General features: G+C 46.1%; 1 protein-coding gene across 1 annotated transcript in view; it reads left to right on the top strand.

Annotated features, from left to right (window-relative positions):
• Positions 1–15,556, top strand: part of LOC144695175 (cytosolic 5'-nucleotidase 1A-like) — an 88,112-nt gene extending 72,556 nt beyond the window's left edge. Inside the window, exons 4-5 of the mRNA XM_078566061.1 lie at positions 11,389–11,573; positions 13,236–15,556. Coding sequence (XP_078422187.1) covers positions 11,389–11,573; positions 13,236–13,598 — 548 coding nt within the window. The 3' untranslated portion in view covers positions 13,599–15,556. The remainder of the gene's footprint in view (positions 1–11,388; positions 11,574–13,235) is intronic.
• Positions 15,557–18,192: the final 2,636 nt, after the last annotated feature.

The following is an 18,192-nucleotide window of genomic DNA, read 5'->3' on the forward strand; positions in this document are numbered from 1 at the left end:
CACCCTCAGCTTTCTCTCCAGGGGGCAGTCATGGACCCATCAGGCCCCTCCTTTGCACATTCACCTGGACATCCCCACTATCCAGATTCCTTCCCCCCTTGGAATGCCTGCCCCACCCCAGACTCCTTCCCCCCACTTAGTCCTTCCCCCTTCCAGACTCCTTCCTCCACCTTACTACTTCCTCCAGCCTTCCTACTTCCCCTCTCTGGACTCCTTCCTCCCCCTGGATTCCTCCCTCCCTCTGGACTCCTTCCTCTTCTCAGACTCCTTCTTCCCCCTGAACTCCTTCCCCGCTCTGCATTCCTTCAACCCTCCAAACTGCTTCCCTTACACCTTCCTCCCCTCTTACACCTACCTCCCCAGTTGCCGTATTCTCCCCCATTACACCCTCCTCCCCCAGTACTCCCTCCAACAACAAACTCATCCCCCACCACCTTCATTCCCTCCTCCCAGCCTCACCCCCCCACCACCTTCATTCCCCCTTCCCAACCTCACCGCCGACACCTTCATTCCCCCCTCTCAACCTCACCTCTGACACCTTCATTCCCTCCTCCCATCCTCACCCCCGACACCTTCATTCCCCCCTCTCAACCTCACCTCCAACACCTTCATTCCCTCCTCCCAACCTCACCTCCGACACCTTCATTCTCCCCTCCCAATCTCACTGCTCCGACACCTCAATTCCCCCTCCCAACCTCACCCTTGACACCTTCATTCCCACTCTCCCAACCTCACCCCTGACACCTTCATTTCCCCCTCCCAACCTCACCCCCGACACCTCCATTCCCCCCTCCCAACCTCACCCCCCGACACCTCCATTCCCCCCTCCCAACCTCACCCCTGACACCTTCATTTCACCCTCCCAACCTCACCCCCCCGACACCTTCATTCCCCCCTCCCAACCTCACCCCCCGACACCTTCATTCCCCCTCTCCCAACCTCACCCCCTGACACCTTCATTTCCCCCTCCCAACCTCATCCCCGACACCTTCATTCCCCCCTCCCAACCTCACCCCCCGACACCTTCATTCCCCCCTCCCAACCTCACCCCCCGACACCTCCATTCCCCCCTCCCAACCTCACCCCTGACACCTTCATTCCCCCCTCTCAACCTCACCCCCCGACACCTCCATTCCCCTCTCCCAACCTCACCCCCCGACACCTTCATTACCCCCTCCCAACCTCACCACCCCCAGTACACCTTCCTCTCCCAGCAAACCTGGACCTTCCTCTCCCAGTCACAGCTAAACCTTCCTCTCCACCCCCCTTGATGATTATCCATGACAGACCATGGCCAAGACACTGAAGTCCTAAAGCAGACCCTCAGCAGTGATTTTCCACCTTGTGTGAGCTGCTTCATCAATGAGAATCCACCCTGAATGCCATGGACATTCCTCCAGAATCCAGTTCCTGTCGGGCTCCAGAATCATCTGCTCCTCGGATGTCTGTGATGTGAGCAAGGCTCTGACAGTAAGTCCCGACTTCTGCACCTCACAATTGTCATGATGTGCTGTGCACCAGCATTTCTTCCCGCTGACGGTGATAAATTTGACATGGTGGAGCGAGCTGCGCTTATAATTTTATGCAGATGTATTAAAATGAACTTCCCAACGTCTGACAGTGGGAAACATGGCCTGCCATTGACGGGCAGAGCAGACGATTGCAAACTGGGGTGCGAAACCGATTTTTGGCCTTTCCGCCATATTGTCCGCTTACATCCGCCATGACACCCGACACCAGCGGGCACGGAAAATTCCGCCCATAGTGTCCAACATTAGTTGTGATACTGCAATTGAACAACATTTGCTAAAGAATCCTGACTGTGCTGAGAAATACACTGACAACCAATTTAAGATTGTCAGTCTGGCTCACATCGTGGCTCACTTAACGCGCACTAGAAGCTACATATATTCATACACATGGCCCTGTTCTTTGCTGACAAAAGGAACAATTACACACATTGCGTCTGTTTCAGCTAAACAAAATAAGTGATTGCCATTCGCTGGTTCAATCCCCAGTGCAATGCCTTGACCAATCAGAGTCAACCTGCCTGGTTTGAATTTAAACAAAGCTCGGCAGTTAACTGTCAGTCATTAGTTAACTGATGCATTCTCCATTGCAATGCCTCCACCATTCAGAGTTCACTTGCCAACCAATCAGCACTCTCTTCTCATACGGTATAAATTGTTGTTCCCTTTACATTTGGTATTTTTACGAACTGTCCTGATGAGTGCAAGATGAAAAGTTTTGACAATATGTCTCTTTTTTTCAGCAATATTCAAGTTCTGTACTATCAAACAACTATTTGTAAATCATATCTTACAAATGTGGTCTTCAGCTCCACCACTTACGGTTCATGTGAATGCTTGGAGTAGACAAATTGCAATGTGCCATATAACAAGATAATACTGTCACAAACAAAAATGTTGCCTCTGTGGAACGGCCTTTTGCCCAATTGTTTACAACTCTACACTGACCAACACTGACTTTAGTCTGCAGTCAGTTCAAATTGTAGTTCTACACTACATAAAGGGTTAGAAGTACACAAGAGTGAATCATAGAATGATAAAGCATAGAAGGAGGCCATTTGGGCCATTAATGCTGTCTTTGGTCTTTGATAGAGCTATCCAATTAGACCTGCTCCCCTGATCTTTCCCCACTACCCTGAAAATTCTGATCTTCTTTTCAACATTACTATTGAATCTGCTTCTACTGTCATTTCAGGTAGCGCATTCTAGATCATCAGTCCATTCTAGATCAGACAGTCCACTCTAGATCAGGTAGCACATTCTAGATCGGCCAGCACATTCTAGATCAGGCAGTACATTTTGATCAGCCAGCACATTCTAGATCACTGCAATTCACTGCATGCATTTTTCCTCATTTCACCTCTAGTTCTTTTGTCAATCACCTTAAATCTCTGTTCTCTGGTTACTGATCCGCTTGCCAGTAGAAACAGCTCCCTCTTATTTACCCTGTCAAATTGTTAATGATTTTGAACACCTCTAACAAATCTCTTAACTTCCCCTTCTTCAAGGATCTCCTGTTTTTCCACATAACTGAAGTTCCTCATCCTGGCACAATGCTAGTTAATCTCTCTGCACCCTCTTCAAACCTCGATACCCTTCCTAAAGTGTGGTGCCCAGAATTGAATGAACTACTCCAGCTGAGGCCTGTTCAGTGTTTCATAATGATTCAACATTGAATGCTTGTTCTTTTCACTCTATTCCTCTATTAACAAAAGCAGGGAAGTTTAAAGGACTCAGCAACTTTGAGAAGCTAGTGTATCCTATCTCCATCTCACCCTTCCCACTGATCGTGCTTCCCGTGCCCAGCCTTGGCTCAGCTTGTTCTACTGGCACCCAATATGAAAGAGTAAATGATTAACAGGAAGGCAAAAGCAGTGCCTACTCACCTCAGAGTTGTGGATGAATTGAAGCTTGCCAGGTGCATGCCACTTATATCCAGTTGTAAAACAGAACGCTCTAATTAGCCGCTGCTGGGGAACTTCATTGGCAGAGGGAACGTGATTCTGGCAAGGTGGCCTTTCAATGGGCATTCATGCGGTGCTAATACATGCAAATGGAGTTCCCAGCATTGTTGGTCAGGAAGCACAACCCACCTTTAACCTGCCTTGAAAGTCAGAAGAACAAAATTCCAACAGTTTATCCCACCGTCAGAAAGCAGATTTTTTGCCTCCCACCAAATTAAGTGCTGGTGGGAGCGGAAGATGTTATTTTATGCATTCATGGGATGTGCTGTCTAGGTCAGCATTTAATACCCATCCCTTGTTGCCCTTGAGAAGGGGGTGGTGAGCTGCCTTTTTGAACCGCTGCTCTCCATGTGGTGTAGGTACACCCACAGTGCTGTTAGGGAGAGAGTTCCAGGATTTTGACCCAGTGACAGTGAAGGAACGGCAATATATTTCCAAGTCAGGATGGTGAGTGACTTGGAGGGGAGCTTCCAGGTGGTGGTGTTCCCATGTATCTGCTGCCCTTGTTCTTCTAGATGGTAGTGATCGTGGGTTTGGAAGGTGCTGTCGAAGGAGCCTTGGTGAATTCCTGCAATGCATCATGTAGATGGTACACACTGCTGCTACTGTGCGTCAGTGGTGGAGGGAGTGAATGTTTGTAGATGTGGTGTCAATCAAGTGAGCTGCTTTGTCCTGGGTGGTGTCAAGCTTCTTGAGTGTTGTTGGAGCTGCACTCATCCAGGCAAGTGGGGAGTATTTCATCACACTCCTGACTTGTGCCTTGTAAATGGTGGACAAGTTTTAGGGGGTCAGGAGATGAGTTATTTGTTGCAGAATTCCCAGCCTCTGACCTCTTCTTGTAGCCACAGTATTTATATGGCTAGTCCAGTTCAGTTTCTGGTCAATGGTAACCCCCAGGATGTTGATAGTGGGGGATTCAGTGACAGTAATGCCATTGTCAAGGCACAATGGTTAGATTTTCTCTTTTTGGGGATGGTAACTGCCTGGCACTTGTGTTGTGCAAATGTTACCTGCCACTTGTCAGTCCAAGCCTGGATATTGTCCAGATCTTGCTGCATTTGGACATGGACTGCTTCAGTATCTGAGGAGTTGCGAATGGTGCTGAACATTGTGGAATCATCAGTGAACATCCCCACTTCTGACCTTATGATGGGAGGAAGGTCATTGATGAAGCAGCTGAAGATGATTGGGCTGAGGTCACTACCCTGAGTAACTCCTGCAATGATGTCCTGGAGCTGAGATGACTGACCTCTAACAACCACAACCTTTGTGCTAGGTATGACTCCAACCAGGAGAGAATTTTCCGATTCCCATTGACTCCAATTTCGCTAAGGCTCCTTGATGCCACACTCAGTCAAATGCTGCCTTGATGTCAGGGGTAGTCACTTTCACCTCACCTCGCCACCCAATACATTTTAGAAGAAAACATAAGGAGAGGACATGATATATGAATGGTATAACTTCAAAAGGAGTAGTGGGGCAGAGAGATCCTGAAAGTGGGAAGAATTTTCATTTAAACTGGGGGAATGGAGTACAAACCTCAAGGGTAACAGTAAGCCAATATAAATTATTGGTCAAGCTACAGGCACAAGGTTATGTTGGTGTTGGGCACTTTGGTTAAAAGTGGGGATTAAAGGTGCAGGAGAGATGGACTAAGAGAATGAAGAAGAGTCATGTTGGACTTAAAACATTAACTCTCTTTCACTCTCCACAGATGATGCCTGACCTGCTGAGTTATTCCAGCATTTTCTGTCTTTATTTGACTACAGGAATTACAGGCAATTTTAATTGAATAGTAATTAAAAGAGATTCAAGAAAGATATGCAAATTTATGAAGGTTTTGCTGATGTTAGGATTTCCGTAGAAACCAATCACATTTAAAGAGAAATTTGAGTTTCTTGTTAATATCTGAAAGAATGACACATTACGGTTTCATGTATTAAGACATTTACTGTAACAAATGATTAAAAACACCAGAAACTAAACACTATCTTTGTAGGTAACTTATACTTTAAATCACTGAATAGAATATCCACCCTTACTCTTAACAAAGCATACTTCACAGGTATACTTGACACTCTTGTGCTAGAATTCATAGCTTCAAAGCTTGTGTTTCTTGAGACAGACCTTTATTGAAAAGGGAAACTGAGAAAGGAAACAGCCTCCCAGCTGCAAAGAAAACTGAGACTGAAACTGAGAATGAAAACCCAAACTTCTGGTTGAAACTATATAAAAGGACACCAAGCCATCAGAGCTCAGTAGCAGATGATAATTCCTGTAGTGCAGTACAGACAGGCTGAAGAAGACAGAGGCTGGATCCAGAAGCTGAGCATAAGCAAAGATATTGTTGCTGCAGCTGTTTCTGTGCATTGAAGATAACAATAGTGGATCTATATCATCCAGATTGAGTGAGCAGAGCTGAGGTGGATTTGCAGACTTGTGTCATTTTTGGCGAAGACTGTGGCAGCAGAACTCAGGTTGATTGAGTTCTGTTGTCGGCTGAGGATTATGTGAAATCCTAAAAGAAGATGAGCTGAAGTTCTTCACGAGGAAGAGAGAGTTTTGAAGGACTTTAGGATGAAACTGCCCGAGAGTGTTTTGGAGGCAGGTTAACTCGAGGTATTAGAAAGGGAATTAGACTGTTAACTAAAAAGGAAGAATGTGCAGGGTTACAGTGAGAAGGCGGGGGAATGGCACTAGGTGAATTGTTCATTCAGAGAGCTGGTGCAAACACAATGGGCTGAATGGCCTCCTGCATTGTAACAATTCTGCAATTCTGTGCCTATATGCTGAGTGGTCTGCCAAACCAATTTGTAAGATGTGTCTTAGTTGTATCTGTCATTTAATGTGTAATTTATAGTTTATAACTGACTGCAGTTCGCCTGTGAATTCATGTTTATTTTGTGTTGATTCTGGGTTTTAGAATATAGGGAGTTAGCTAAGTTAGTATTTAGTGTTTGTTTTGTTTGTCTCTGGTATAGAAAAATTATTTTGTTTAAATCATGGAATCTTGTAGTTTCATTCTTTCAGTAAATAACTGGGATTTTGGAGTTTTTTTTTTAAATTACTAGTCTCGATAGAGATCATAAACACTTTCCTGTGCATAGACATTCAATTTACCCAGAATCAATCCAAAGTGATTCTTAACTCCCGAGCATTTATTCCTGTTCTTCGCTTCTCCCAGGTTGGAAACTTGAAATTTTAGAGCCGTCTTTCACAGTGATGTTTTCTTTTCCTAGTGACTCTCCCATTACCCCTAGCTAGGTGACTCTTCCAGCCACGTTTTAACTCCCAATTAATTTGTTTTTTTCAATCCAAAGGCAAACCGTACAAACATTTGGTTTCTAGCTGCTCCCTGTCTTCCAGATCCTGTTTACGACCCAATATTCTCAATGTCTTGCTAGGACTTTGGAGACTCACAGTCTCCACTGTTAATGCACAGGCTGCTGCCATTGTCTCCAAGCATAAATACCTTGCACCTTCTTCCCAGGAAAACAATCTGTGGGCAGGATTTCCTGACGTCATCCCGCGCCATTTCCATTTTCAGGTCGGCAGGGGCGCAGCCGAGTCAGCTGTGCGCCCGCCAACCTGTCACTGGCCTATTGAGGCCATTGAAAAAACAATTTAGATAATTAATGGACATGCCCATCCAACCTTAGGGTTGGCGGGCAGGCCGGGAGCCCTGGCGGGCATCGGAAAAAACATGAAATCTCATCCACGGCGGGATGAGGTTTCGCGAGTGATTTAAAATCTGCACTTTGAGTTTTAATACAAGTTATGGTCATGTCCCAAATCATGTGACATTGTCACATGAGGGGACATGGAAGGGAAATGTTAGGATGGTTTTTATTAAAAGTTTGAAGTCTGAACCGACCTCCCTGAGGCAGCACTTAACCTCAGGGAGTTCTGTTCTCTCTTTCACACGCATGCACGAAAAAGCGCACTCCCGGCTGAGGGAATTCCCCCCCACCCCCGGCCCACACAGGGAGCACATAGCCCAATTGGGGGCGCTGATCAGAGGTGCACCTGCTCGTGCTCGCTCCCGCACTTCCCCCCCCAATGGGGGGAAAATTTTTCCCTATATCTTCCTCTGATCACTAACAATCAAACCACCCAGGCTTACTGTCAGGAACACTGAAGAATAGTTCGCACAACCTCCTTCATTTTACCTTAAATTTAAAGATACTGAACCAAACATAACAATCTTATAAACCTCATAATTGTAATACTGAATTAAATCAGGAAGAACTATTTTCACTGGTTAGTGAGTTAGTAACTAGAGATGATTAACTGAAGACAAAAGGGAGAGGTTAAGAGAATGGCTTTATGCAGAGGGTTGTTCGGACATGAGGGAAGCAGGACCCAGAATAGTGTTTAAAACGAGGTGGATAAATATTAAACAAAGGGCATGGGATTGGGGCTAAGTGAAGAGCTCTGTGAAAGAGCAGAAGCACAATGGGCCAAATGACTTCCTCCTGTTCTCTTAAGTTCTATAAGGGTTCCTTCATATTTTATATGGCCATCTTAAAGGTGATGCTTAAGAAAAACTTGTATTGTCACCTTTACCATAGCATCTTTAATGTAGTAAAATGTCCCAAGGTGCTTCAAGGGAGCATTACCAAATAAATGATCAATTAACAACTTAAGGTGAATAGACAGTGGCTCTGCACTGTCACTCCCTAGTTAGCTTAGTTCACAGGCCTGTGTTAAAGCAGTTTTTCTCAATAATGGCTGCGACCTTTTTAAAATTTGTTCATCGGATATGCATGTCACTGGTTAGGCCAGCATCTATTGCCTATCCCTAATTCAGAGGGCATTTAAGAGTCAGCCACGTGGGCCGAGAGTCACGTGTAGGCCAGCAGATTTCCTTCCCTAAAGGGCATTTTTACAACAATTGACAATGGTTTTGTGGTCATCATCAGACTTTTAATTCCAGATTTTTATTGAATTGAAATGCCACCATCTGCTGTGGTGGGATTGCACATTACCCTGGGTCTCTGGAATATTAGTCCAGTGACAATACCACTATGCCACCTGCCCCCCGCCACCTGACTACACTCAAGATTCATAGAGTCATCGAGTCTACAGCACAGAAAAAGGCCCTCTGGCCCATCAAGTCTGCGCCGGTCAAACAAGTAGCTAACTATTCTAATCCCATTTTCCAGCACAAGGCCCATAGCCTTGTATGCCATGGCATTGCAAGTGCACATCCAAATACTTCTTAAATGTTATGAGGGTTTCTGCCTCTACCACCCTTTCAGGCAGTGAGTTCCAGATTCCCACCACCCTCTGGGTGAAAAAAATTCTTCCTCACATTCCCTCTAAACCTCCTGTCCCTTACCTTAAATTTATGCCCCCTGGTTATTGATCCCTCCACCAAGGGGAAAAGTTCCTTCCTGTCTACTCTATCTATGCCCCTCATAATTTTATACACCTCAATCATGTTCCCCCCTCAATCTCCTCTGCTCCAGGGAAAATAACCCCAGTCTATCCAATCTCTCCTTATAACTAAAACTCTCCAGCCCAGGCAACATCCTGGTAAATCTCCTCTGCACTCTCTCTAGTGCAATTACATCCTTCCTATAATGCGGATTCCAGAACTGCACGCAATACTCAAAGTATCCCATATGCCTTCTTAACCACCTTATCTACCTGCCCCGCTACCTTAATGGACCAGTGAACATGCACACCAAGGTCCCTCTGATCCTCGGTACTTCCCAGGGTCCTACCATTCATCATGTATTCCCGTGCCTTGTTTGTCCTGCCCAAGTGCATCACCTCACACTTATCTGGATTAAATTGCTAAAGGCTATCATACTCACTATTTACCACCCCACCAATTTTCGTGTCATCCGCAAACTTACTGGTCAACCCTCCTACATTGAATTCTAAATCGTTTATATATACCACGAACAGCAAGGGACCCAACACCGATTCCTGTGGAACCCCACTGGACACAGGCATCCAGTCACAAAAACACCCCTTGACCATCACCCTCTGCTTCCTGCCACTCAGCCAATTCTGGATCCAATTTGCCAAATTGCCTCGGAACCCATGGGCTCTTACCTTCGTTATCAGTCTCCCATGCGGGATCTTATCAAAAGCCTTGCTGAAGTCCAAGCAGACTACGTCAAATGCATTGCCCTCATCTACACACCTGGCCACCGCTTCGAAAAATTCAATCAAATTGGTCAGACATGACCTCCCCTTAACAAAACCATGCTGACTGTCCTTGATTAATCCCTGCCTCTCCAAGTGTAGATTAATTCTATCCCTCAGAATTGCTTCCAATAGTTTCCCCACCACTGAGGTTAGACTGTGGCCTGTAGTTCCCTGGTTTATCCCTTCCTCCCTTCTTGAATAACGGTACCACATTGGCTGTCCTCCAGTCCTCTGGCACCTCTCCTGTGGCCAGAGAGGTATTGAAAATTATTGCGAGCGCCCCTGCTATCTCCTCTTGCCTCACTCAACAGCCCGGGATACATTTCATCCAGGCCTGGAGATTTATCTACTTTTAAGCCTGCTAAACCACTTAGAACCTCCTCCCTTTCTATACTAATTTCATTAATTATATCACAGCCCTTCTGCCTGATTTCCATACACATGTCGTCCCTCTCATTGTGAACACCGACACAAAGTATTCATTTAGAACCCTACCTACGTCTTCCGGCTCCACACACAAATTACCACCATGGTCCTTAATGGGCCCAACTCTTTCCCTAGTTATCCTCTTACTCTTAATATACTGGTAAAATAACTTTGGATTTTCCTTTATTTTACCTGCCAATATTTTTCCATGCCCCCTTTTTGCTCTCCTAATTTCCTTTTTAAGCCCTCGGTATCTGCCATATGCCGCCATTTTTCTCTTTATCTAATCCTGTATATCCCTCGACATCCAGGGTTCCCTGGATTTGTTGGTCCCACTCTTTGTCTTTACTGAAACATGTTGCCCCTGTACTCTCCCTATTTTCTTCTTGAATGAGTCCCACTGCTCTGATGCAGATTTACCTAAAAGTAGCTGCTCCCAGTCCACTCTGGCCAAATCATATCTGAGCTTATTAAAATCGGCCTTCCCCCAATTTAGAACTCTGATTTCTGGCCCATCCTTGTCCTTTTCCATAACAACCTTGAATCTAATGGAGTTATGATCACTATCTGCAAAATGCTCACCCATTGATAACTCTACCACTTGCCCGGCTTCATTCCCTAAAATTAAGTCCAGGACCGCCCCCTCTCTTGTAGGACCTTCTACGTACTGGCTTAAAAAGCTCTCCTGGATGCATTTTAAGAATTCTGCTCCCTCTAAACCTATCACACTATGACTAACCCAGTTAATGTTGGGAAAGTTGAAATCCCCCACTATTACTACCCTATTAGGAAATATTTGTAGGAATTTGGGAATAGAACACTAGAACAGGACAAATTGAATAGCTCTTTCACAGAGTTGGCATGGGCATGATGAGCTGAATGGCCTCTGTTTTTTATGATTTGATGATGATGTCTAATGTGAGTGTTTCTGATCTTCCTGCTGCCCAGCCCCCACTCCATCTGCTGCCTCATCTTACCATGGCTGCATTCATGGCATAACTTGTACAATACAGAGTTACAGCTGTCTATATATAGCAGTGTGACACATGCCAGTGAGAGCAGATTTAGCCCTGCAGTCAACTGACAGAGAAAGTCACCCTCTCACACAATCAGTGGAGAACCAACTGTTCACCAGAGGCTGATTGTGCAACAGAAACTCACACCGGACTCCAATCTTCATCAACTCACCCACACCCCACCTCACACCCCAACCCCACCAGGTACCACCCCATACCCTACCCAATCCCACACCCATCCCCACTCTTCTCCACTGTCTGATGTACTTACTGAGATTTGCCCCTTACCAGGGATTGCTGCAGCTACGATCTTCAGTCCCAATAAAGACATCAATGTCTCAGAGAGGCAGCTGAGGGTGGCTTTTGATGGAGATGCTGTACTTTTCTCAGATGAATCTGAACAGATCGTCAAACAACTTGGATTAGATAAATTTTTCGAACATGAGCAGACTAATGAAAACAAACCATTAGCCATGGTAAGATATATTGTGGATTAAGGGGTGAATAAGTAGCAGGATGAGGTATGGAGAATGATGGGGATGGAAATGTGAGTGTGGAGTCTCATTTACACTGAGAGTGGGAGGTGACTGGCCAATTGCAAGTGTACCAGCAGCTGTGAGGGCAATCAGACTTCCCAGTCACCAGTTAGTGTTTCACTGTGAGGTACTGGTTCCTTCATAACACTGTCCATTCAGGGTGAATAAGTCCTGCCTACACTGAGTGTGAACCCTCTCTCACTGGGTATGAACATTCTCTATGCTGGGTGTGAACACTCTCTCACTGGTGTGAACACTCTCTATACTGGGTGTGAACACTGTCTACAGTGTGTGTGAACACTCTATACTAGGTGTAAACACGCTCTACTCTGGGTGTGAACATTCTCGATGCTGGGTATGAACACTCTCTCACTGGCTATGGACACTCTCTACATTGGGTGTGAACCCTCTCACACTGGGTGTGAACACTCTCCACACTGGGTGTGAACACTGTCTACACTGAGTATGAGCCCTCTCACACTGGGTGTGAACACTCTCTATACTGGGTGTGAATGCTCTCTACACTGGGTGTGAACACTCTATGCTTGGTGTGAACACTATCTACACTGGGTATGAACACTCTCTACGCTGGGTATGAACACTCTCTCACTGGGTATGGGCACTCTCTCACTGGGTGTGAACACTCTCTACGCTGGGTATGAACACTCTTGACATTGGGTATGGACACTCTACACTGGATGTGAATCCTCTCTACACTGAGTATGAACACTCTCTCACTGGGTATGGACACTCTACGCTGGGTGTGAACACTCTTGACACTGGGTATGAATGCTCTCGACATTGGGTATGAACACTCTCTCACTGGGCATGGACTCTCTACACTGGGTGTGAACACTCTCTACACTGGGTGTGAACACTATCTACACTGGGTGTGAACACTACCTACACTGGGTGTGAACACTCTCTACACTGGGTGTAAACTATCTACGCTGGGTGTGAACACTACACTGGGTGTGAACATTATGCTGGGTGTGAACACTATCTACACTGGGTGTGAACACTATCTACGCTGGGTGTGAACACTCTCTACGCTGGGTGTGAACACTATCTACACTGGGTGTGAACACTCTACACTGGGTGTGAACACTCTCGATGCTGGGTATGAAAAGTGTCTACACTGGTATGAACAACACTCTCCACACTGGGTGTGAACACTCTCTAACTGGGTGTGAACACTCTCCACATTGGGTATAAACACCCACTGGGTGTGAACACTCTCTCACTGGGTGTGAACACCCTGGGCGTGAACACTCTCTCACTGGGTGTGAACACACTGGGTGTGAACACTCATTGGGCGTGAACACACTGGGTGTGAACACTCTCACTGGGAGTAAACACACTGGGCGTGAACACTCTCTGGGAGTGAACACTCTCACTGGGCGTGAACACTCTCACTGGGCGTGAACACTCTCACTGGGTGTGAACACTCTCTTACTGGGTGTGAACACTCACTGGGAGTGAACACTCACTGGGTGTGAACACACGGCGTGAACACTCTCACTGGGTGTGAACACACTGGGCGTGAACACTCTCACTGGTTGTGAATACTTTTTGATGAAACCTATTAACCATGTTCAACAGGGACCCCTCAAGGGATTTTTGGAATCGCTGGGAAAGTTACAGAAGAAGTTTTACATGAAAGGTCAGCGTTTGATGTGTCCAATCCGGACTTACTTGGTAACAGCTCGGAGTGCTGCCAGCTCAGGGGCCCGGGCTCTGAAGACCCTGCGGAGCTGGGGTTTGGAGACGGATGAAGCTCTGTTTCTGGCTGGAGCTCCCAAAGGGCCACTCCTGCAGAAAATCCGGCCACATATTTTCTTTGATGATCAAATGCTTCATGTGGAAGGTGCGAAGGAGATGGGCACGATTGCAGCTCATGTTCCTTATGGAGTTAGTCAGAGATGCAGGAAGATGGTGGAGGAGCAGGAGAGGAAGGAGGATTAGCTGGAACTGCCAATGTGTGCAAAGGCTGAGATTTTCTCGAATGCTGGGATCCAAGAACCCAGACTCTGTTCGGAAAGTTCCTGCAAAATTTCCCACTGACCCAGATTTCTTTGCTGCTTTTCCTGCTGTTATTGTGCTGCCAACTCCTCACAGGGACATAGTAAGACCCCTCCCCTCTCGTGTTATTTGAGAGAGCAGGACTCAGAGTAACAGCCCCTTGTCCACCCAGGACTCTGAAACGGTATGTATGTGGAGACCATGGAAAGAACATGTTGGTAAACTGTGGCCATGAGGAGATTGGAGTCTGGTTCAGACAAACAGCTGCAGTTTAATATGAAAATGAGCTGAGGTTATCTCAATGTAGGATTGAGGAGTGAAAATGAATTTTAGTTGTGTGTCTGAATACCTAAACACAGAAGCTGCTCTACTACTGCCTGCAGTTTATTAATCCTGTAACAATACCACCCTAGGGCTCAATCCCACCTTCTCCCCATATCCCTCAATCCCTTTTCTTTGTATTCATTCATGGGATGTGGGCATTGCTGGCTAGGCCAGCATTTATTGCCCATCCCTAATCGGCATTTTTAAGAGTGAACCACATTGCTGTGGGTGGTTCTGGAGTTACATGTAGGTAAGGACAGCAGATTTCCTTCCCTACAGGGTATTAGTGAACCAGGTGGGTTTTTACAACATTTGACAATGGTTTCATGGTCACCATTAGACTTTTAGACTTTTAATTCCAGGTTTTTATTGAATTCAAATTTCACCATCTGCCATGGTGGGATTCAAACCCAGGTCCCCAGAGGCATTACCCTGGGTCTCTTGAATACCAGTGACAATACCACGATGTCACTGCCTCCCCACCTTCTCCCTATGCCCCTTAATCCCACCCATCTACTTTGCTCCCATTCCTTAGGGGGAGGTAGTGTCATTGGACTAATAATCAAGAGGCCTCGGCAAATGCTCTGGGGACATGAGTGCAAATCCCACCACAGCAGCTAGTGGAATTTAAATTGTTAATAAATCTGGAATTAAAAGTTAGTCTCCATAATGGTGCTCATTGATTGTTGTGAAAACCCATCTGGCTAAGGAACTTTGACATCAACAGCCCATGTGTGTCTGGATGCACAGCAATGTGGTTGACTCTTAACTGCCCTCTGAAATGGCCCTAGCAAACCACTCAGATCAAGGGCAATTAGGGACAGGCAACAAATGCCGGCCTTAACAGTGATCCACATTTCATGAAAGAGTTAAAAAGCATCAGCCCACCTTCTCCCCATATTCCTCAAGCCCACCTACCTTATCTCATATCTTTTGCTTATTAATATCTGCTCTGTGTACCCTCTCCCCCTGCTGTTTCTTTTGCTGCCCTATCTGGCATCTTGTACATGTCTGGAATGTACACTGGGCCGGCTCACTGTGTGGGCAGGGGAGCTGAGTGCATCTCACTGTTGACTTGGTCCGTGTGGAGCGAGCTCGATACTGAGACCAATTCAGCTGCTTTGATTGGTTGTTTGAGTGAAGATTTGAAATATTTTTAAGTTTGAGGTTTTGCACAAATATTGAATGATATTAGCTACTGAACAATGAATGTTATATTTATGCTAAACATAGACAGAGTTTATTAAAAGTGAGCACTTTATTAAATTCACTTAACACTGTCACTAATAAGCCAAAACCGTTACCGTCAATGTGATGTTGGTGCAGTGACAGTGACTGGAGGGCTCACATTTGCCAGGGGCAGGGTGGGGAACAACAATGCAACTGTGTTGACTGAATTACTGTATCCCTCCTTTACTATTACTACACTTCTCTGTTACTCTGGCTCTCTTACTATGTTACCATGACTGTGACTTTATGTCTATTACTCTCACTGTGTTAATGATATTGGGACTTGCTATTCTATTGCCATTCGATTATGCTGTTACTGCATTACAACAGTCATGTAACTGTACAAATGTCCCACCTGTTGTTGTGATTGTATTAGTGTCATTTGGCTATGATGCAGTGATATTAGGCTGTCATTGTGATAATATGACAGGATCATTTTGTTAGTGATGCTGTATTTGTATCACTGTACTACAGGAACTATCACACTGTAACTAGATCACTTGTTCTATTGCTGTAGTGCTGTGATTGTATTAATGAAACTGGATTACTGTGCTTCAGGAAATGTCACTGTGATTGGATCACTCAACAACAACCTGTATTTATATAGCATCTTTAATAAAATGACATAAGGCACTTCAAGGGGGCATTATAAAACAAAATCTAACACTGGGCCATGTAAGGAGATATTAGGACAAATGACCAAAAGTTTGGTCAAAAAGGTGGGTTTTAAGAAATGCTTGGTGGAGTAGTGTAGAGAGGGAACTCCAGAGCTGAGGGTCGTAGTGACTGTAGTAGTGATGGGATGCGATTCTTTATATTAAGTCACAATATTACTGGATTACGTTCTCTCTGCATCAGTTCATTAATAAGACTATCGCCCTGTTACACTATCACACTAACATACTATTACTATTTATATCATTCAGTTCTTCATTAGAAAAATCTGCTTACTTTAGGGAAAGATCATTTTGACTTTGGACCCTTAATAAACAAAAGTTTCTCCTCCTGTCTGTCCTCATGGCTTGCTGACTTCAGGGGACGGAGTGGTGGTTAGGGAAGAGTGGGGAAGGGGCAGGAGGTGGTAATCCAGTTCTGGGAGGACACAGCATGGGGGAGACTTACAATCTTCTATGTTTGAGCTCACATACAGAGTCCCTGTCTGCTCTCCCAACCCGTGTCCGCTCTCCCTGACTCTGTGTCCGCTCTCCCAGACCGTGTCCACTTTCCAGACCCTATGTCTGCTCTCCCAACCCATGTCCATTCTCCCAGAGCCTGTGTCCGCACTCCCAGACCCTGTGTTCACTCTCCCAGACCCTGTGTCCGCTCTCCCAGACCTTGTGTCCGCTCTCCCAACTTCCTAGTTCCAGGGAGCAGAGTCGGAGGGCGGAGTTCCAGAGCGGTGAGTGTGGGGGCCTTGCCTCGGGGATTCGTGGCCTAGTTCCAGGGAGCAGAGTCGGAGGGCGGAGTTCCAGAGCGGTGAGTGTGGGGGCCTTGCCTCGGGGATTCGTGGCCTAGTTCCAGGGAGCAGAGTCGGAGGGCAGAGTTCTAGAACAGTGAGTATAAAAACCTTACCTCGGGGATTCGCGGCCTAGTTCCAGGGAGCAGAGTCGGAGGGCGGAGTTCCAGAACGGTGAGTATAAAAACCTTACCTCGGGGATTCGCGGACCTCGGGTCTTAAAAAAAAATTAAAAGTGGCGTCACGGTAAATCTGTGACTTGATTGGCTGGTGGAGAATCTACACTGAATTTGAAACTAAAACATTGTTAAGCTAATTAAACCAAATAAATTAATCAGTTAATTAATAATTAGAGGGTATCTAGACCAGAAGCAGGGGATTACTGTTCTTAGAATTTAGCATTTATAGGAGAAATCTAGCCCTAGGGAATGTATAGTTAATAAAGAGTCAATAAGCAGTTATTAGATTTAAATTAATTTATTAAATAGTTCTAGAAATGGCAGTTGCTGCGGTGAAGTGCTTCACCTATGGGATGTGGGAAATCTGTGACGCTTCAAGTGTCCGGGACAACTACATCTGCAGGAAGTGTACCCATTTGCAGCTCCTCACAGACCGCATGGATCGGTTGGAGCAGCAGTTGGATGCACTTAGGAGCGAGCATTCAGGTGGCGGAAAGCGTCATTGATAGGAGTTTTGAAGACATGGTCACACCCAAGGTACAAACAGGGTGACTACTAGAAGGGGCAGGCAGTCAGTGCAGAAATCCCCTGTGGCTGTCCCCCTCTCTAACAGGTATACCGTTTTGGATACTGTTGGGGGGGATGGCCTATCAGGGGAAAACAACAGCAGTAGCCAGAGCAGTGGCACCATGGCTGTCTCTGTTGTTCAGCAGGGGGGTCAAAGCACAGAAGAGCAATTGTCATAGGGGACTGTATAGTCAGGGGCTCAGATAGGTGCTTCTGTGGTTGTGAAAGAGACACCAGGATGGTATGTTGCCTCCCTGGTGCCAGGGTCCAGGATGTCTCTGATCGGGTATGGGACATTCTGAAGGGGGAGGGAGAACAGCCAGAGGTCATGGTACACATTGGTACTAATGACATAGGCAGGAAGAGTGACGAGGTCCTGCAGCGGGAGTTCAGGGAGCTAGGCAGAAAGTTAAAAAACAGGACCTCTAGGGTTGTAATCTCAGGATTACTCCTTGTGCCACGTGCCAGTGAGGCTAGAAATAGGAAGATAGTGCAGCTGAACACGTGGCTGAACAGATGGTGTAGGAGGGAGGGTTTCCGATATCTGGATCATTAGGATCTCTTCCAGGACAGGTGGGACTTGTACAAGAAGGACGGGTTGCATCTAAACTGGAGGGGCACCAATATCCTGGCTGCGAGGTTTGCTAGTGTCACTCGGGAGGGTTTAAACTAGTATGGCCGGGCGGTGGGAACCAGAGCAATAGGTCAGCAAGTGAAAAAAAATGCCTGGGAACCAGTGAATATGGCCAGTAGGACTAAGAGGAAGGGCAGGCAGGGAGAA

Source organism: Cetorhinus maximus, chromosome 21, assembly GCF_964194155.1.
Source record: "Cetorhinus maximus chromosome 21, sCetMax3.hap1.1, whole genome shotgun sequence".
In the NCBI taxonomy this organism is placed as follows: domain Eukaryota; kingdom Metazoa; phylum Chordata; class Chondrichthyes; order Lamniformes; family Cetorhinidae; genus Cetorhinus; species Cetorhinus maximus.